General features: G+C 43.7%; 3 protein-coding genes across 4 annotated transcripts in view; 2 read left to right on the top strand and 1 right to left on the bottom strand.

Annotated features, from left to right (window-relative positions):
- HARS1 (histidyl-tRNA synthetase 1) overlaps nucleotides 1-3,845 on the bottom strand; it is a 12,410-nt gene extending 8,565 nt beyond the window's left edge. Inside the window, exons 1-2 of the mRNA XM_040239897.1 lie at nucleotides 3,627-3,845; nucleotides 3,265-3,354 (exon numbers count right to left, since the gene is read on the bottom strand). Of these exons, the coding sequence (XP_040095831.1) occupies nucleotides 3,265-3,354; nucleotides 3,627-3,716 (180 nt within the window). The 5' untranslated portion in view covers nucleotides 3,717-3,845. The remainder of the gene's footprint in view (nucleotides 1-3,264; nucleotides 3,355-3,626) is intronic.
- A 26-nt stretch (nucleotides 3,846-3,871) lies between these two features.
- HARS2 (histidyl-tRNA synthetase 2, mitochondrial) lies at nucleotides 3,872-11,043 on the top strand. Of its 2 annotated transcripts, none has more exons than XM_040239896.1 (14): nucleotides 3,872-3,922; nucleotides 4,015-4,165; nucleotides 5,552-5,626; nucleotides 6,012-6,131; nucleotides 6,253-6,348; nucleotides 7,168-7,293; nucleotides 7,395-7,502; nucleotides 7,764-7,862; nucleotides 8,152-8,245; nucleotides 8,719-8,846; nucleotides 8,939-9,181; nucleotides 9,337-9,453; nucleotides 9,682-9,828; nucleotides 10,244-11,043. In XM_040239896.1, exons 2-14 carry the CDS (start codon nucleotides 4,058-4,060, stop codon nucleotides 10,301-10,303), a joined length of 1,521 nt encoding a protein of 506 aa, XP_040095830.1. In that variant the 5' UTR covers nucleotides 3,872-3,922; nucleotides 4,015-4,057; the 3' UTR covers nucleotides 10,304-11,043. The 2 variants fall into 2 exon arrangements, with proteins under 2 accessions (XP_040095830.1, XP_040095829.1); XM_040239895.1 differs by having other exon boundaries at nucleotides 7,138-7,293.
- A 578-nt stretch (nucleotides 11,044-11,621) lies between these two features.
- On the top strand, nucleotides 11,622-18,967 carry ZMAT2 (zinc finger matrin-type 2). Its single transcript, XM_040239912.1, has 6 exons — nucleotides 11,622-11,997; nucleotides 12,331-12,424; nucleotides 13,364-13,487; nucleotides 14,630-14,703; nucleotides 15,144-15,289; nucleotides 16,286-18,967. Exons 1-6 carry the CDS (start codon nucleotides 11,980-11,982, stop codon nucleotides 16,427-16,429), a joined length of 600 nt encoding a protein of 199 aa, XP_040095846.1. The 5' UTR covers nucleotides 11,622-11,979; the 3' UTR covers nucleotides 16,430-18,967.
- The last annotated feature ends 867 nt before the right edge of the window (nucleotides 18,968-19,834 follow it).

The following is a 19,834-nucleotide window of genomic DNA, read 5'->3' as shown; positions in this document are numbered from 1 at the left end:
AGCCATGAAATTAAAAGACGCTTACTCCTTGGAAGGAAAGTTATGACCAACCTAGATAGTATATTCAAAAGCAGAGACATTACTTTGCCAACAAAGGTCCGTCTAGTCAAGGCTATGGTTTTTCCAGTAGTCATGTATGGATGTGAGAGTTGGACTGTGAAGAAAGCTGAGCGCCGAAGAATTGATGCTTTTGAACTGTGGTGTTGGAGAAGACTCTTGAGAGTCCCTTGGACTGCAAGGAGATCCAACCAGTCCATTCTGAAGGAGATCAGCCCTGGGATTTCTTTGGAAGGAATGATGCTGAAGCTGAAGCTCCAGTACTTTGGCCACCTCATGCGAAGAGTTGACTCATTGGAAAAGACTCTGATGCTGGGAGGGATTGGGGGCAGGAGGAGAAGGGGACGACAGAGGATAAGATAGCTGGATGGCATCACTGACTCGATGGACATGAGTCTGAGTGAACTCCGGGAGGTGGTGATGGACAGGGAGGCCTGGTGTGCTGCGATTCATGGGATCGCAAAGAGTTGGACTGAGCAACTGAACTGAACTGAACTTTCTCTTGAACACTTGAAGTTTATTTTACTGGCAACACGTACTGTTGCATGTTTCCCTTGAGGTGTCAAGGTTCACTTTATTCATTTTTGTTAAAAGATCTGCCAGATATCCAGATCAATAGTTTATCTTTCCGTTTTTCTTTCAAATACAAAAGGTTTTCCATGAAAAAAGCAGCTAGTTCAGCTTACAATTCATACATGGCACCAAGTATTTTTTCTATTTTGGGATGCAGCAGAAGTGCTTTATGCGTGCTTCCCATTACATCATGTGGAGTATTAAAAAAGTGTACTCAAGGGTCAATAATCAATAAAGTTAATAATTTTTTACTGTTTTATCAAGGACACTCTTAAGTAAAACTGAATTTTTTTTTCCCTGTGAGTTTTTGAAAGTAAAGAACATAAAATGGCTATTAGTACTGCTCCATGCCAGCATCTTGATTTGTGCTAAGACACCAGCAGTTCTACAGACCAGTGCTTTTGCACCTTCATTGCAAATGAAATGAAAAGGGCATGTAACATTATGAAAATAACTTTGACCAGGAAGGTCCCTTGAAAGAGTCCTTTCCCTGTAATATTGAGTTTTTTGTTAACTAAGAATCACACGTCAAGAAATGTATTTCAACAAACTAGAGTGGATATTAACTCTTGACTATATCCACATTTTCTTTTAACATTATCGAAAATTTCAAACATGCATTATAGAGAATAATACACTGAACCACCAGGTATCTACTATCCCACTTAAACAACTATCAACATCTGCTGTTTTTTAACTAAGCCCCAGCATTTTTTCCTGCAGTATTTTAAATTAAATCCTAGATATCATATACTTTCATCCACAAATATTTCAGTATGATTTTCTAACAAAGATTAAAAAACAAAACACTGTAATACCTTTCTTACAATCAACACAACTTATGATCAGCCCACTTAACAGCAACCCTTTAGATAGTGCCCAAACCATGTTTATTACTCCCAATTGTTGCAGTCATAGCTTTTTATGCTTGGTTTGTTTGAATCAGATTCTAAATAACTTCATGCCTTTTACTGGGTTGATGTGTCTCATGTCTATTTAATCTGCAACAATTTTCTTTTTTTTTTTAATTGTCCTTTCTTGTTGAGGAAATTGAGTCATTTTTCTGAAAGAATTTTTCTCATTCTAGATTTGGTTAACAGTAAACTCAATGGTGGTCATTTAACATGTGTTCCTCCATTTCCCATATTTCTAGTAAACTGGTAGTTAGATCTGAAGACTGATTAGATTCAGGTTCAGTTGTTCTTGGCAAGAACACTTCATAGGTGGTGCTGTGTACTTCTTATTGCATCACATCTAGTGGAATATAATATCTGGTTGTCCTACTTTTAGCAATGCTAAGGTTGATCATTGGGTTTAGGTGAGGCCAGCCTGATCTATGAATAAATCCCCATTAATCTTTTCACCCAATAGTTTGAATAGTTATTGATGGTTACTGCCTTGGGTTTTTACACTGTCTTTTTAATGTTTGAAATGAGTTACATGTAGAAAAGAATAGCTCAATGATTTTACGAGCCCAAAGATTTACTCTTAAAAGGTGACATCTCAACATAAGGAAGACAAATCATCTCCTACTGTGGAAGTAAATTTCACATACATTCATTGAATATCTATTTAGTTCCAGGCACCCAGTCTCAGCCTCTCAGGTTAAATCAACCATGTGAATAATGAAAAGTCAGCAATAAATGCAATAACAGAGTATTTATGAAGTGCCAAGGGTACCTAGATGATGAGTAAGTAGTCTGGTTTATAGAACTCACAGAAAGTGTCACCTGAACTGAAATCATGGAGGCTGAGCTAGCAACTTCATTCCACTCTCCCGTCCCTCTCTATTTGATTCCAGACAAAAAGTCTTTTTCTACTTCTTGGATAGTACCAAGATTCTTTCTTGCTTCAGGATTTCCCTACTCTGCCCGGACCTATCTTCCTCACATTCTTCACCTGGCTGTCTCCCACTCATCTACAGATCAACTAGTCTATTATTTCCTCAGACTCTGCAGTTCTCCCTTATGTTTCTCAGAGCATCCTTTCTATTTCTTTACATAACTTAACACAACTTGTATTACATATCCATGTCTGGGATTATTTTTCTTCCCAAGTCTGTTTCCATTGCAGGATGTAAGCTGTGTATGTGTGTGTGTTTAGTCGCTAAGTCGTGTGCAACTCTTGCGAACCCATGGACTGTAGCCCACCAGGTTCCTCTGTCCATGGGATTTCCTAAGGCAAAAATACTGGAGTGGGTTGCCATTTTCTTCTCCAGGGCATCTTCCCCGCCCAGGGATCGAACCCATGTCTCTTGCATTGCAGATGAATTCTTTTATCACTGATCCACCAGGGAAGCCCAAGCTCTCTGAGGGCAGGCTATATTGTTCACCATGGTACACTCACTGCTTTGTACACTGTTAGGAACACAGTAAGCACTCAGTAAATATTTACTGAATGAAAGGAGGAGTAGACTCCCCTAAGCACCCAGCTGGCCTAGTTTCTTCCATCACTTTGTCATCCCAGAATGACTCAGATAAGAGTCCAGTTCAGCCTGGCTCCAAGAGCAACTGCTGTACCCTCTGCAACATTTCAGATCCTCCTCAGTTATCTGGTTCAGGGAGGCAGGCATATGAGTCCTTGTGAGTGGAATTAGTGACCCTCTAGGAGGTTCCCTAAAGGAATTATATTTACCTTGGGGGTTTTGAGCACAAACTTCGGTTTTCCTTCATCAGGGCCCAGCTGTGCCTTCAGTTTCAGTAGTTTTGCCACCTCCTCCTCGATCTGTGGAGGGAAAGCAGGCGCTGGACTACCACATCTGCCACTCCCTCCCGCTCCCGCCATTCATTCAGTATCCCTTCCTCACCAGGATGTGGAGGATCTCTCTCTCCTAGCTTTGCTTCTCCCAAATCCTACCCCAACTACCTCCCCACTCAGCTCGTCCTGCTATTTACCAGTCCAGTCCCTTCTTCCAGATCCCTATCCTCTGAGCTGACCACCCCCGCTCTGTCCTCGCTGGCCTTGTTTTGTCCTCTCTCCCGCCGCCTGGGTCGTACCTGCTCGGCACTGGCCTTCTGCTGCTTAAGGCCCCGCACACGCTCTCCCTGAACTCGCACCAGATCCTCCAGCGCCGCACGATCTGCCATACTTGCTGCCGACTGGAGCTGACTGCAGCTGACTGCTGGCTAGATACTCTGCGGTGGCCACAGCCGGGACTCGGAGGACTTCCGGATATCGAGTAGTTGGCCCATAAGCCTAGAGAGCCACCGCCCAATAAAAAAATTACTTCCGGCTCCTACCGGAAGTGCGGAGGCTCGGCGGGAGCCGGAGAAGAGTGGAGCTGGTGTGCTGGGTTTGAGAGGTGTAGAGGCACTTATCTTTGGTGCTCGGCTTCGCCTCCACAGTGTCCTGTAACCCTTCCTGGGCTCCTGTCTGCCTCATTAGGTTCTTTGCCTCTTGTTCCGGAAATCCTGCTTCCTGCCGCAAGATGCCCCAGCTCGGACTCCTGCATGGGAGAGCCTGGACTGTGTTGCTTGGCCAGCTCCGGCGGCCGCCCGGTGCTGTGTGCATCGGGGCAGTCCGTTCTCACAGTCAGGTGAGCCAGACTGAGGTAGCTCTGGTCTGTCGGGGCAGGATCTCCAGGTCTGAAAGCATGGACTCTCAGCCTGTACTCCAGCCGTATTACAATCGGTATTTAGTGAGTGCCCTCGATGTACCGACACAGAGCTAAGGCCTTTAGGATGCTTTATTATTTAATCATCAAAGCAGTCTTGAGAGGTTGGGGTTATATTTCCATTTTATAGATGAGGAAGCGGAGGCTGCAAGGTTAAATGACTTGTGTGGCTACGTAGTAAGGGAGCGTTTTAGTACAGGTCCACAATCGCTTATCTGAACCTTTTGGGGTCAAACACATTAAAAAAATTTTTTAAGCAAAGAATGTGATCCTTCCCACTAACAACCATAAGTAGGATGAGTTCAGGTTAGAATTTACCTCAAAATGAATCTCCCTCATCCCAGTTTGTAGTTTTCAAAGATTATGGATTCTTAGGAGGGGCTGTGGGCTTCACTGCCCTGACTTGGAGAATAGAATCAGCCAAAGTATGAACTACACCCTCTATATTTCTGGAAGGGTGTACAGTCTGCTGGTAATAAAATCACAGATTCTGTTTTACCTTGAGAAAGACACTGATGACTTCCTAGTACATGCTTTGTGTTATCATGACCAACAGGGTGCATATCTTTTGTTATTTGCAGTCACAGCATCCTACTAATCTTTTTTTTTTTTTTTAATCCATTCCTGTTTGTTCCACAGGCATTGTTCTCTGTTCTTGGAAGAAAAAGAATGGGCTGTTTTTGGGCTGGTTCTCTTCTGTCTTCAAGTTATTTTTTCCCTATCTCTAAGCCTAATGACCATTGCTATCTTATTAACAATTTTTATTTTTCGCTCTTTGAGTGGAAACTGAAAACTGGAGATCATACTAGTCCCTACTCCTAGGTGTCAGTGGTGGTAGTCTTGGGTTTCTTTGTGCCTTCATTGTTTTGGGGTGGTTAAACTTTTCCATATATTTGAAAACTCCAAATATGGTGGTTGTATTTGCAGGAAGCTTGTATGGTAAACACCTGATCTTCTATGTATTGCATATACAGCTGGGTGTTTGGAAGTGCGCTGAGATTAGGATAGATAGCGTAGAGTTCAGAGTTCCTATTGCTAAGGGCCAAAAGTATTTGCAGGTTGGTGGTGCACAGGGCCACAGATACCACAGTCATGGCCAGTATTTGGCTGCGCTAAGTCTTAGTTGCAGCATGCAAAATCTTTTAGTTGTGGCATGGGAACTCCCAGTTGCAGCATGTGGGATCCAGGGGACCAGGGATCAAACCCAGCCCCCCTGCATTGGGAGTGTGGAGCCTTAGCTGCTGGACCACCAAGGAAGTTCCTCTGGCCAGTATGAGAGGAACTGTATCTCACATTTTTTTCTGCCAGGTTGCAGAGGCACTGTTTGCATCCCAACTGAAACCTCATCAAGAGAAGTCAAATTTTATTATCAAGACCCCAAAGGTAATACCCTGTACCCCACCCTGTCCATTAGAGTGCCTTAGATTTCTGCCCTCTGCTTCCCTTCCCAACCACTTTTAATGTTTTTATTTATTTTGGCCATACTCTGTGTCTTACAGTGCAGGATCTTAGTTTCCTGACCAGGGATTGAACCCATATCCTAAACACAGAGTCCTAACCACTAGACCCTCAGGGAATTCCCTACTTTTAACATTTTTTTAAACTAATTTTTAAAAAGTCTTTACTATTCTGGAGGTACTGGGTGGGGCTCATAGTCATCTGATCCCAAAGTGATTTCAACTCCAGACCTTAGATTGTAGATATAGTTTAACTCTTTGTCTTAAATGGACTTGATTTTGTTTTTACTCTGGCTCCTTTTGATTTCTAGGGTACCAGAGATCTTAGTCCCCAGCAGATGGTGGTGAGGGAGAAAATTCTTGATGTTGTTGTTAGCTGCTTTAAACGTCATGGAGCAAAGGGGTTGGATACCCCGGCATTTGAACTAAAGGTAAGAGGAGAAAAAAGTACAGGAACCCCATTTCTTCACCTGCCTTATTTCCTAAAGGCCTTCTAGCCTATGTTCTGGAGTTTTCCTTTTAACCATGGCACTTTCTGTTTGACCTCTGTAGGAGATACTTACTGAGAAGTATGGAGAGGACTCTGGGCTCATCTATGATCTGAAGGATCAGGGCGGAGAGCTGTTGTCATTGCGCTATGACCTTACTGTATCCTGAGTTCTGGAGGCTTCCCTCTTTCAAACCCAGAGGGCGACTCTGGCTAACCGGAAAAGAGTGGCTCTGGGACCCTATAGTCTTATTGGCAGCAGTCTTTACTTCTGGTTTCTTCCAGAAGGCAATTCTGCCAGCATAGCCTGTCCTAGGGCCTTGTCATTTAAAGTTTATAGTGTGTTAGGTGACCTTCCCTGGTGGTTTAGTGGTAAGACTCATGCAGGGGGTGCAGGTTTGATCCCTGGTTGGGGAACTGAGATTCCCCCATGCCATGCAGTGCAGCCAAAAAAAAAAAATAGTATGTCAGCATCCCTGGGGGAAGCTTGCCGAAATACAAATCTTGACCTCTAGCTGCTGATGTTCTTAATTCTGTAGCTGGAGTGGGAGTTAGCAATCTGCATTTTAAACAGGTACTTGGGAATTAGGATGTAGGTGGTCCTTGAGCATTTGAAGAAAAATTGACTTAGAAATTGTAGACAAATCCAGGTTCTGAAGCTTGACTCTTCTAAGACAGTCAAGAATTGATCTGAGTGGGAGGGAATGCCCAGACTTGAAGTTCTTGGGTCATTTCTATCTCTGTTTCCACTGCTTTTTACAGAACTTACAGTCTTGCTAGCTGGGATTCCTTCGTTTGACACTATTTAACATATATTGATTGCTAAGCCATGGGTATAGTGAGAAAGGAGACAAAGAAGGCCCTTGTTCTAATTCTGGTGGGTGAGATCTGCTTGATAGAGCCCCAGTCCTCCCTAATGTCTTTCCACTGGGCCTAAAGTTTGGATGCAGTATCGTTCTTCCTTAACCTATTTATGTGAGGTCCCTTTTGCTCGTTATCTGGCCATGAATAAAGTGAAGAAGATGAAACGCTATCATGTTGGAAAAGTGTGGCGGCGGGAGAGCCCAACCATAGTCCAAGGCCGCTACCGGGAGTTCTACCAGTGTGTAAGAGACCTGATGGAGGCAGCATGGTTTGATAGTTCTGGGGGCCACAACCGGGGAACTGGCTGCTCAGTAATTTTTTTCCCGTCTTTTTTTTGCTGCAGGATTTTGACATTGCTGGTCAATTTGACCCTATGATTCCTGATGCAGAATGTTTGAAGATCATGTGTGAAATCCTTAGCGAATTGCACTTGGGGGATTTTCTCATTAAGGTGAGGCCAGAGCTGAGGACTGAGAGGCGAAGTCTGTTTTTGGCCTAATGCTGTCTCAACTGTCTCAAGACATAGGTGACACCAGCCATTGAGCCTATAGCTCTAGGATTTTCTTTGTACAGGTGTTGCATTTAATATCTATATCTATATAATCATTCTGTGAAACTTCTGTTCCTTTTGAGTCAGGAGAGTTGAGACTGCTATTGTTTTGATGGAGAGGTCATTGACAAGGCATTTGGGTTGCTTCCATTGAGTTCACAGGTCAATGACCGGCGGATTTTGGATGGAATATTTGCTGTCTGTGGTGTTCCTGAAAGCAAGTTCCATGCCATTTGCTCCTCGGTAGACAAACTAGACAAGGTAACGAAGAAGACATGCTTCAGTAGACCCGGCCTTCAAACCTATACCCTTAGAGGAGATTGTGGCCAGAAGTGAGTTATTTCTGGGAGGAATGTAAGGAGACATTTGAAACAAGACCTGAATTTTGCTGTGCAGTAGAGATTATGGCTAGATTTCCTAAGCTGCCTCTAACTGTGCTGAGTATAGTGTTAGCTACTTGTGACATACATAATGAATGAAACAAGATGTCCTTTTCCATTTAGAGAAAGAGGGATCTTGGGGCTAGCCTAATGTTTGGATATTTGTGCAGATATCTTGGAAAGATGTGAGACATGAGATGGTGGTAAAGAAAGGCCTGGCTCCTGAAGTGGCTGATCGAATTGGGGATTATGTCCAATGTCATGGTAAGAACCAGTGTTTTTTATTTTAGAGGTATGTGATAGGACCAGAGTAAGGGTGATCCGTATATAACTTCTACCTCTGAAACAGCTCCTTTCCATAAATGTGCTAAGTTCCAGAGCCTGGTTTGAATTTAATAACCTTTTTACTTACTGTCCTGGAGAAGGAAATGGCAACCCACTCCAGTATTCTTGCCTAGAGAATCCCATGGACGGAGGAGCTTGGTGGGCTACAGTCCACGGGTCACAAAGAGTCGGACACGACTGAGTGACTTCACTTTACTCACTGTAACTAGTTATGTCTTCAGATGTCAAAAATGGAGGTAGATGAGGGAAATCTGGTCGGATGTGATCAAGATCTTTCTTTTTTTTTTTTAAAGAAATTGAGGAGGACTAGTTGGAGCACAGTAGGGTTAAATTTGAATGAAACACATCTGGGTGTGTGCACAGACCTTATTTCTCCCCACATGTCTCCCCAGGTGGGATATCCTTGGTGGAGCAAATGTTCCAGGATCCCAGACTATCCCAGAACAAGCAGGCCCTAGAGGGGTTGGGAGACCTGAAGCTGCTGTTTGAATACTTGACTTTATTTGGAGTTGCTGAGAAGGTTAGCTGAGTAGGGAGTTGACCTCTTGCTGTGTCTAGGGCTCTCAGGGTCCTGAGTCTTCTGCGACATTGACTATAACTTTGTCTCTGCAGGTCTCCTTTGACCTGAGCTTGGCTCGAGGCCTGGACTACTATACAGGAGTGATCTATGAAGCAGTGCTGGTACAGACCCCAGTACATGCTGAGGAGGAGCCACTGAATGTGGGCAGCGTGGCTGCTGGTGGTCGCTATGATGGGCTGGTGGGCATGTTTGACCCCAGAGGCCACAAGGTGCCATGTGTGGGGCTCAGCATTGGGGTAGAGCGAATCTTCTCCATCGTGGAGCAGAGGATGAAGGTAGGTCCTTGGTAGGGTTAGAGTGGGGCTGCATACCTTAAAAACTCGTTTCTGGAGGTGCAGTTGGACTGTTTTTTGATGATTGTTTTTGTTTTTTTGAAATATTGGTGCAAAAGAAGTTTTTATTAGTTTACTTTCTCTCTCTCTTTTACTAGACTTTTGGTGAGAAGATACGGACCACAGAGACCCAAGTGTTTGTGGCCACACCACAGAAGAACTTTCTTCAAGAACGGTTGAAGCTAATTTCAGAGCTTTGGGATGCTGGGATCAAGGTATAAAGGAGCTAAAATCCACACCATCTAGGTATATGTAGAATTCGTGCACCAGGCCCACTTCTAGCTTATACCTAGGGTGGAACTCAAGACCTTTCTAGTCTTCACTGGAATATCTTCTTAGGGTACAAGTAGGCTAGCTACTTACTTTTAAGATATGTTTGCTCCTGGGATTTCAGTGGTATACTTAACTTCTAAATCCCCTATTCTTAACTTCACCCTTTTCAGGCAGAGCTGATGTATAAGAACAACCCTAAACTACTACCCCAACTGCACTACTGTGAGAACATGGGAATTCCACTGGTGGTCATTATTGGTGAGCAAGAACTGAAGGAAGGGGTCATCAAGCTCCGTTCAGTGGCCAGCAGGGAGGAGGTGAGTCAGGCCAGCCAGAAATAGAAGGGACCAAGTGTTTCTACCTTCCTTAGATTCTTTGAGAAATATGTATATTTTAGCTGTGGAAGTATCTCCAGGGTTAATAGTGATAGAGGTGAATGAGGCTCCATCCAGGGAAACCATTATAGCTGATGATTGGCTGGATGGGCAAAAGGACAAGTGAAATCTCCATGGGTATTTCAAGATTAATCAACAAACAGACATAGATTAGGTGTTTGAATCACTTTAGTCTTGAGGGGAAACATTCTCCAGGTCAGGTTGAAGCACATACTCCTCCCTACTGGTTGCCCAAGTAGTCGGAGCAGTTGGAGAGTTAAATGAATCCAGAAGAATAGAGGCTAAGAAACTAGTATCACTCTCTAGTTTGTCATGTGAGGGTTCTCTTATGTTTCAGGTGGCCATTAAACGGGAAAATCTAGTGGCTGAAATTCAGAAACGACTGTCTGAGTCTTGATCATTACCTGAATGCCATCTGCTGATCTTTGTAGAAAAGGTTTCACCTAGGACTGACTTCCTAATGGACTTCACACCTGCTGGCCAGAATGGATGACAAGTGTGTCTGGATCCTTCATCCTTTCTGCGTATAGAACTGTAGAACGCCCTGAGGACTCCTAGGCTAGTGTGAGCAGCTATGCCTGGGCACAGATGGCTGGTATGTGAAAGAGATATGCTCTAACTGCCAAGGCAGATGGCAGATTTGAAATGCCATTGAACGCTACCAACAATGTGCTGAGATGGTTGCTGTCAGCAAGTCGCTTGGAAAGTCACCTCAGGTTGAGAGGATTCTGAACCATTGAGATCAAAAGTCAAATATTTAGCCTTCCACTATGGCTTCTGGAGAGTTTGTCCAAAACCTAGTCATGGGCTGTCCAGGGAGTTTTGGGGAGACAGCAAGGAGGGGAAATGACTGCTTTCTGTTTTGTTTGAGAACAGAGATGCTATCCTAAGGGCATTGCACTGCCCATATTGATGTGACTTCTCTAGCCCATCCACTGTTAATAATAACAGGGTGAGCCTGTTTGTTTAATAATCTTGAATGTTGAACTTAATAGGTGACCTGACAAGATGGAGATATGTTTTTGGAGCCCATTACCTGTGCCGGAATCACTTCTCTGACTTCCATGTCCTGCCATGGAGGTAGCTGTTCTTGAAGTGGTTGTATAATATATTAAATAAAATTTTAATGGAGTAGTTTGAGTAATTTGTTATCAAGGGGTTGGTTTGCATAGGCCATAGAAAACCCTTGAGTGTACACTGGAGGATTCTGTGAACTAGGAGTAATCTCCCTGGGGTGATGTTTCTGTATTGAGTGAAGGGAGTGACCACAGTTCCCCCTTCCCCCAACTTAGAGATAAAGTCACACCACTGAATCAGTGTATAGTGAGACATCTGCTAAAGTTCTTCACGGGAGTGTTGCTGATACCCACCTTCCCAAGTCCGATCATGTTGCTTAAACTGTGCCCTATGGAGTTGGTGATGGAGAGGGAAGCCTGGCGTGCTGCGATTCATGGGGTCGCAAAGAGTCGGACACGACTGAGCGACTGAACTGAACTGAAACTGATGGATTGAATGACTCTAATGTACTCAGCTGGAGGAAAAATGAGTGAACCAAAGGGTGGTAGCATTGCTTCAAGATAAAGAGACAAATTGCAAAAAGCGCTTTGTATTTTTGTGTTGGGAAGGCTGCAATCTTTTCAGTTAAGTGTTCTGAGCCCGTATTTTTAGTGCTTGCGGTGAATCACTAAAGTGAAGCATTTGAGACCCTATAACAGCGCTTCAGCCTTAAATGTTTGGAAACTCCTGGAATGCACGCAAGTTTATTAGACTAGATCAGAGAGCACTGATCTGAATCTTATTTTCCTCTTGTTAAGATGAGTTGAATCTGCCTGTTTTGAAAGCCGGGACGAAAACATTTGCAGGCGCCCTTACTTCCGTGTTGCTTCATACTTCCCTTGCGCACGCGCTATTTCTTTGGCGCGGAGGTGGGGCTGACAATCCTGTTTTCGAAGCCCTCCAGTTCTTAGCTCGTTTAGAACACGAGACTCTAAGCTGATTGGAGGCAAGCTTGCTTTACGGCTCAAGGCCGCTTTTTACGGCATTTTCCGGCTTCCCATTCACTTCGCAGTGAAGATGGCGTCAGGCAGTGGGGTAGGTGTTGTGTGTCAGGAGGCTTGGAGTCGCGGGTAGGGGGTGGCTTCTCGGCGTTGAATATTCCACACCCAACTGGCTTCCCGACGCCTCTTCGCAACATAATGGCTCCAGTTCAAGAGCTCCCCAGTGAGGCTCTCGCGCAGGGTCTGAGGAATCGGGGAGGGCTCGGGTTGGGGTCCTGAGGTAACCTTAGCCTCCTAGTGGTGTCCGGAGAGGCTTCACTCTCTTCAGGTTTTGGGCCGCCTTGGCACCGTGGACGCGGTTTCTTCAGTTTTTCCAGGAGTTGGACACGATTAGCGGCGAATCTTAAGCGCATTTTTCTTCCCCCAGACAAAAAACTTGGACTTTCGCCGAAAGTGGGACAAAGATGAATATGAGAAGCTCGCCGAGAAGAGGCTCACGGAAGAGAGAGAAAAGAAGGATGGTGGGTACTTGCTCCATCAAGTGCTAACTGTATTGTAGAGGCGATGCAGTGGTTGGAGAGTGAATGGGTGGGGAGTTGAAATGCGCTGTCCTCCATACTTCTGTAATATTTGGCAGAGTATTGCCTCCCTAGTTCTCGATTTCTTCAGGTATAAGGTGAAAGCGAGATGGATTGAAGTGCTTTTGAGGTGCTTTCCAGCTCTGTGATTTTCGGCTTCCTTGTTCTGCCTTTGCTTGGCTCATTTAGTACTTTCCTCCGGTACAGAGAAGAGAGTGGAATCCTTAGTAGCGACAGAAGGAGGAGTATTTCGCTGCTGTGTGTTACTACTATGGAAGAGCCTCTTTTTCTCTCAGCGGGAAACATGGTAGTATTTAACCTAGCATCTAGGACTGTTATCTGTGCGATAGACAGTGTCAGGGAGTTGGTGCTCCTCTTCTAGAGATTCCACTATGTAGAAAGAAATATCTTTCTTTCTCATCTGTTTTCAAGCCGTACGTTCTTCTGCCTTCTTCCACACCAGGTTACACACTCTAAACCTTTTAGTTTTTATGTAACTTGTATAATAGTGCTTGGCATGCAACAGATTATTTTCTAAATATCGGTCTCCCTTTTAAGAGTAGTCTTGCTGTTCTTTTAAAAGGTTGCTTTTTGTGCAGATTCACAACTCTTGCCTTCAGTTAATTAATGAATTTAAAAAATTGCTTTTAGATTCTTTGGCTTTAAAGTGGAGAAAAGATGTAGAGAGTTAAGAATTGCTTGTCATTTTTTTGTGTTGAGCTTCTCCTTAGCTGCTGCTACAAGTGACTGTTGTGTCCTTTGCTTCATGTTTCACAAAAGAAATGAAAGTAGACCTCTGGATTTTGGACTTTATGCATTTCTTTTCTTTTCTGGTTGAGGAACTCTAATAATGAAGGGACTTCCTTCCCCATTATATTTCAGGAAAACCAGTGCAGCCAGTTAAGCGAGAGCTTCTCCGGCATAGGGACTACAAGGTGGACCTGGAATCCAAACTCGGAAAGACAATTGTCATTACCAAGACCACCCCACAGTCTGAGATGGGAGGGTGAGTGGCTTTTCATCTTTCTCTGCAGCCAGGAAATGTTACGCAGGGTACCTGCCCCCAGAATAACAACCTTGTTTCCTGTAATTCCATCCATTTTCCTCTAGGGTCTCTAGTTAACATGTCTGTAAGAGGGGGTTACTCTGTAGGCTTCTTCATATTAGCACTATATCTACTTCTTAATAATTTAAAAGGGATTATTTGTTCTCCTTCCAAAGGAAGAAATGAAGGAAAGGACTACTGAGGAGATTTCTAGGGGAGAAATTAGGTGCAACTAAAATGGAGCCCAGAAACTGTTGACCGTGAATAAAGGGAGTTGAGGTTCAAGACTGGCTGCAAGTTGTAGTTGTTATGTATTTTCTGGTTGTGCACCTTCCTCCTAGACCCTTACCTTTAGGAAGAAAGGTCTCACAAGAACTCTTCATCTTTTTGCCTAACACTACTACTCTGTCTAGGTGTGTTTTCCAGCAGGAGCATAACACAGATAACAATAAGTGACACTTCTCTGAGCTGCTTCTCTGAGTAAACTCACTGTTAACTTTCCTCTTTGTGTTAGTTATCTATTGCTATTTGTGTTAATACATTAACCCAGTATTTAGCAGCATAAAACAAAGAATAGCTCACAATATCTCACATGGGTAAGTAATATGGAAAAGGCTTATCTAAGTAGTTCTGGCTCAGGGTCTCTCACAAAGCTGCCATCAGGGTTTCTGCTGGGTCACGTGACTGTGGCGGCCTCAGTTCTATGCTCTATGGGCCACTCCATAGTGCTGCTCACAACAAAGCAAGTGGCTTCCCCAGAGTAGGTGATCTACATGAACAGACTAAGCAGAATGCATGTTTTTTTAAAAAAAAATCTAATCTTGGAAGTGACATAGCATCACTTTTGATATAATTTATTGATCACATGGACTAACCCTGGTACAAATTGGGAAGGGCCTATATAGGGTAGGGATATAGGTGGCATCATTGTGGGGGCCATCTTGGAGGTTGGAAGCCACACTCTTCCAAGAGCAAAGGCTTTGTGGAAATGAGAAGTGTCTCCTCTAAAAAGAATTTTTACCTAAATATCAGTTTCTTGGCTGAAAACGATAAAATCTTTATAAGCAAATTTGAAGCTAATGTTGTTTCTTTTTGTTTTCTAGATACTACTGCAATGTCTGTGACTGTGTGGTGAAAGACTCCATTAACTTCTTGGATCACATTAATGGAAAGAAACGTAAGGCTTGGAGGTAGATTGTGATTGAGGCTGAGTTGAATTTTGGTGATGGGGTAAGGGAGAGGGTAGTTTCTGTTGAGCCTCTTTTTTACGTCTGGGGCATTCTCTAGTTCCTTTAGCACAGGCCATTCTTTACTTTATTATTTAATGTTCCTGGAATCCATGAGTTGAAAATATGTTCTAGGCTCTCGACAAGTCCAAAACATGGTTTTCTCCTGGGCCCAACTGTCCCTATTTGTGTGCATTTGCTCAGTAAGAGTAGTTGCAAGCTGCTTTATCTTGTTATTGGGGGCTGCTGCCAAGAAGTTTTTTTTAGTCCCAATATTTTTTACTGCATGTTTTATGAGTTTTTGGTTTTGTTTTTAATGTCAGGAAAAGACTTTTTGAGGGACTTAGGAAGTTTTAAGAACCTTACCTTTTTTTCTGTTGACCCTACCCAGATCAGCGAAACCTGGGTATGTCTATGCGTGTGGAACGTTCCACCTTGGATCAGGTGAAGAAACGTTTTGAAGTAAACAAGAAGAAGATGGAAGAGAAGCAGAAGGATTATGATTTTGAGGAAAGGATGAAAGAACTCAGAGAAGAGGTAGGCTCTACTATCCTTCTCTCCCTTCTCCTTCAGCTTTAAAGTTTATGTTATGAATCATGAGTAGGCTCTTTTCCTCATTCCACTCCCACTCCCAGAGGAGAATTGTGTCTCCTGAACTCCTATACAGTAAGGGAAACATTTATTCCCCTTGTTTGGGACTCTCATAATCTGAAGGAAATGGCTCTAAACCTGTCCTTTTTTTCTAAACTTTCTGGGCCATACTTTTTTTTTTTTTTCTTTTGACTACCTGAGTTATTAATTAAGTGCACCTAGTCTCCATTTGGAGAAGGCAGTGGCAACCCACTCCAGTATTTTTGCCTGGAAAATCCCATGGGTGGAGGAGCCTGATAGGCTGCAGTCCATGGGATCGCTAAGAGTTGGACACGACTGAGCGACTTCACTTTCACGCTTCACTTTCATGCATTGGAGAAGGACATGACAACCCACTCCAGTGTTCTTGCCTGGAGAATCCCAGGGACGGGGGAGCCTGGTGGGCTGCCGTCTATGGGGTCACACAGAGTCGGACACGACTGAAGCGACTTAGCAGCAGCAGCAGCAGCAGCAGCAGTCTCCATTAGGCCTGTGGAACCAGGCTGACTGGGTCAGAATTCTGTTTCCTCCACTTACTGGCTGTGACTCTTGGACAAGCTATATAACCTCTTTGTACCTCTGTTTCCTCATATTAGAGATCTTGGTATGTAATATACATGAAGCACTTAGACCATCTCCTGGCTTATACTGTATGTCCTGTGGCTTTTCTCCTATCACCTTCTTGTGAGCTAGAGATGAACTGGGATGTAGGATTAAGAAATGCTTTCCACAGGCTGAAACTTCTCTTTCCTGTCCCTTAGAATCTTTACTGTGGTTTTTCCTCTGCTCTTGAAATTTTACTTGTCTATATTTTTCTTCTAAAGATGGGAAGGACACTCACCTATCTCTTTCAGCAAGGTTTGCTCAGGAGTCTGAACTGATTCTGAGTGATTTCCCCTCTAGGAGGAAAAGGCCAAAGCCTACAAGAAAGAGAAGCAGAAGGAGAAGAAAAGGAGGGCGGAGGAGGACTTGACATTTGAGGAGGATGATGAAATGGCAGCTGTGATGGGCTTTTCTGGCTTTGGTTCCACCAAGAAGAGTTACTGAGGCTTTCTATGCTTGGCTTTTTGCTGGGCCTAACTGTGTGTGTGTGGGCGTCATTTTGGGGGAGGTACTGGGGAAAGTTGGTAAGAGTGGCAATGGGGAGGGCTAGAGGGTGGGTGTTTCTGGTTTTCCTCTGCCTTGGGAGAGAGCACAGAATGCAAAGGAACATGCTGTGGCATATTCCGTCAGCCTCAGTACATTACTGGAGACACAGGACCTCTGACCATCTGATTTCCCAATAAAGAAAAACCCCTCTTCTGAGGCTGCTTTCCCGAAACTCCCTTGAATCTTTCCCTCTTCATCTGTCCATCTCTTATCTGAACATCCTACATTTATCCTGTGTTCTGCCTTTGTTTTAATTTTGACTCAGCCTACAGCGGAAGGGTTCTCTGGGTCCCCAGTTTCCAGTTGACAGTATATCCTTGACTCCCCCTTCCCGCCCCTCAGCCTCTCTCCATCTCCCTTGTGGTTCTCTGGCCACCTGTGCATGCATGTGTACTTCTGCCTGGATCTGTGGTATGTGCGGGTGTGTGTGCATGAATCTGTCACATAGAGGGAGCCTGAGCTAGAGCCTCAAGAGCATTGCTGCCTTGGGGCCTGGTGGTCTCAGCTTCTTCAGAGCATGTAACAGGAAATTAAATGGGATGAGTGGTGTGGTTTTTGTTTGGTGAGTTTTTTAACTTTTGTTCTTCATATGTAAAATCTGTTCAGCTTTTCCTATTTGTTTCATTTTATTGAAGATTACCCTGTTTTTGTCTTCCTTGTAAGCAGGCTCTTGGAAGAACCTGTTTGATGCAAAAAAGAAAAAGGAAAAAACCTCATATGGGAGCCCTTGGGTCTCAGAGGCTGTTCAACATGTATAATAAATGGCATTGACTGGGCCTATTTCACATTTGGTGGGAACATTCCATATTCTTCCCTGTGTATTGTTTTTTTTTCTTCCCCACACTTTTTCTTCTCCCTGTATTTGAGCCCTGTCACTTTTTTTCTAGATTTCCTTCAACATGAGTTATAATTCCCTCTGATGGGATCTGTGCCTGGAGGAGTCTAAAAAAACTTTTCCTATTTTTTAGCCTCCTTTGATCTGCTGGTTTTGGAACAGCAGAGCTCAGGGTTGAAAACTTAGTGTTTTCTTAACTATCTGCAGTTAGGCTAGGCACAGGGTTCTCAGTTTTGCACTGTTGACATTTTGGCCTGGATAATTCTTTGTTGTGGGGGCACCCTTGTGCATTGTAGGATATTTAGAGTATCTTTAGCATCTACTCACTAGTTGCCAATAGCACCTTCTCCAAGTTGTGACAGTTAAAGATATCTGTGTCCCCTGGAGGGTGGGATGGAGGGACAGAATTCCTTGCCCTAGCCCCACTGAGAACCATTAAGAAGCTGCCTTGGCTAGTGTGGTCTAACTTGAGAATTAGATGGCACAGACTGGTTAACTAAAGTAAAAACAACTTTGGTATTCCCTGGGTCAGATACTATACCAGGTCCCAGGGATGCAGAGGGGGTGCAGGGGGAAATCAGTTCCTTAAAGTAAAAAAACACAAATGGTAATTACACGAGTTTTAAGCAAGTGAATTCTATAGCAACGTTAGTTGGTTCTGTACCTTGAAAAGTGGGCTCTATTTTGGTTAACAAGGCTGCTACCATATGGGTTGTTGACATTTTCTGCCTCATCTAGCTCTTCTGATACCTTTATGTAGCATCTGAACCACTTGTGGGTCCCCCAGAGTACTATATACTCTTCCCTTTGGACTTTTGTGCAAAATTTCCTTACTGTCAGACATATCTTTTACCTAATTTTATTTCTGATGCTGAATCTTGCTACTGGAAACACTGAGAGCATCATTACTGGTTCAAAATTTCTCCTACAGTATTTGTTGTAGGCATATTGGTGCTTTCCTTGGCAGGATTCTGTGTTCTACAGGTTCTACAGACTCTGGTAAGAGTCTGCCTTTGTCCCCTGGGTCCTTTTGTTCCCCCTTTCAAGACAGACTGGAGAATTTGTCAATGTGCTGAGTTCCTTCAGTGCTTCAGTATTCTTCAGGCAGCTAATTCAGCTTGACTTCAAGTGATTTCCCTCCCGTTTTGATACTGGTGGAATCTGACTTCTGGTTACCTCTACTGAAAAGCAATTTTGAAGTCCATTTTCTCTACGTTCCCTTGGGACTGGCAAGTGGTTTGAGGTTCCAAGGGATCTGTCTAGCTCATGGGCGTTAAGAGGAATTCAAGCTGGTGAATTAAAAGTGGGGGAGGAAGGAGATGGGATGGAAATTTAGGAGTCTAGAGCAATCCTAGAAGAATTTCTCAGAAGAGAAACTTTCTTGATGTTTGTGGTCTTTCTAAAAATCCAAGGAATTTTTGCATTCTGATTGAAGAGTTTGTCTGTCACTGGCCTACATGAGTTCATTCATTCAATGAGTTCTGAGATGCTGAACTTGTTCTAGGTCCTGGTAGTATCTTCTGGGACAAGGTATCAAGGCCCCAATTATCATGGAATGTACATTCTTCTGGTGGAATTGCCAATTAAAGTATTTAGGGAACGAAAGATCTGTATGGCTTCTGATGATTCTTTGCCTTCTGGCACCCCCAGGGCCTCTCAAATCTCTCCCATAACCTCCAAAAATTTAAATACGAAGAGTCTTTAATCCAGCAATTCTACTTGTATAAGTATCTGTTCTAAAAACAGACTTGCTTATGTATACATACACATACAAGGATATTTAGTGTAGCTATAACAGTGAAACATTTAAAGTAACACTAGTACATTTATACTCAAGTAAAATTCAGCCATTACAGTATGTATGAATTAGATCTATATACATACTGACAGGCTCTCCAAGACGTGTTAACAAACAAAACAATACCCAACCAGCTAATCCCCAATAAGCCTACCTGCACCCCTCTCCCACCAGTCAAGACTATAGTGTGTATAGAACTGGAGGGATGCACACTGAAATCGTAAACATGGTTAACTGGAGAAAAGTAGGAGTTGTAGCTGTTCACAGTATACACAAAAGGAATAGGGTATTCATATGCAGTTTCTAATAATTTTGTGAAACAGTAACAAGTAATACTACATAATACCTGGGAATTGTGTAACAGTTCTGGGATAACAGTTCTGTGTAACAGGCTGGCATAGGCGCCCTAGGGTTTACCTGGTTAGCTGCAAATTTCCAAGATAAGGCCCGGATAACAAATCTCCTGACTCAGGGCACTCTGAAAATTTTAAGTTCACTTAGCGGCCCTGTGTGTGGGGGCGGGGCGGGGTGGGGAGGGGCGGTGTTGTCGAGGGAGCAAGAGGCTGGAGGAGACCTCCAGAGACTAATTGACTAGGTGACTGCCGAGTAATAGAAGGGAAAGGGCCCGGAAGCAACTGCGGAAGAGCTTACTAGGAGATAGGAGAGGGGA

The sequence above is a fragment of the Oryx dammah genome, unplaced genomic scaffold (genome assembly GCF_014754425.2).
Source record: "Oryx dammah isolate SB20612 unplaced genomic scaffold, SCBI_Odam_1.1 HiC_scaffold_5, whole genome shotgun sequence".
Lineage (NCBI taxonomy): Eukaryota > Metazoa > Chordata > Mammalia > Artiodactyla > Bovidae > Oryx > Oryx dammah.
Note: the sequence above shows the minus strand (reverse complement) of the source record. Positions and strands in the feature narration are given on the sequence as shown.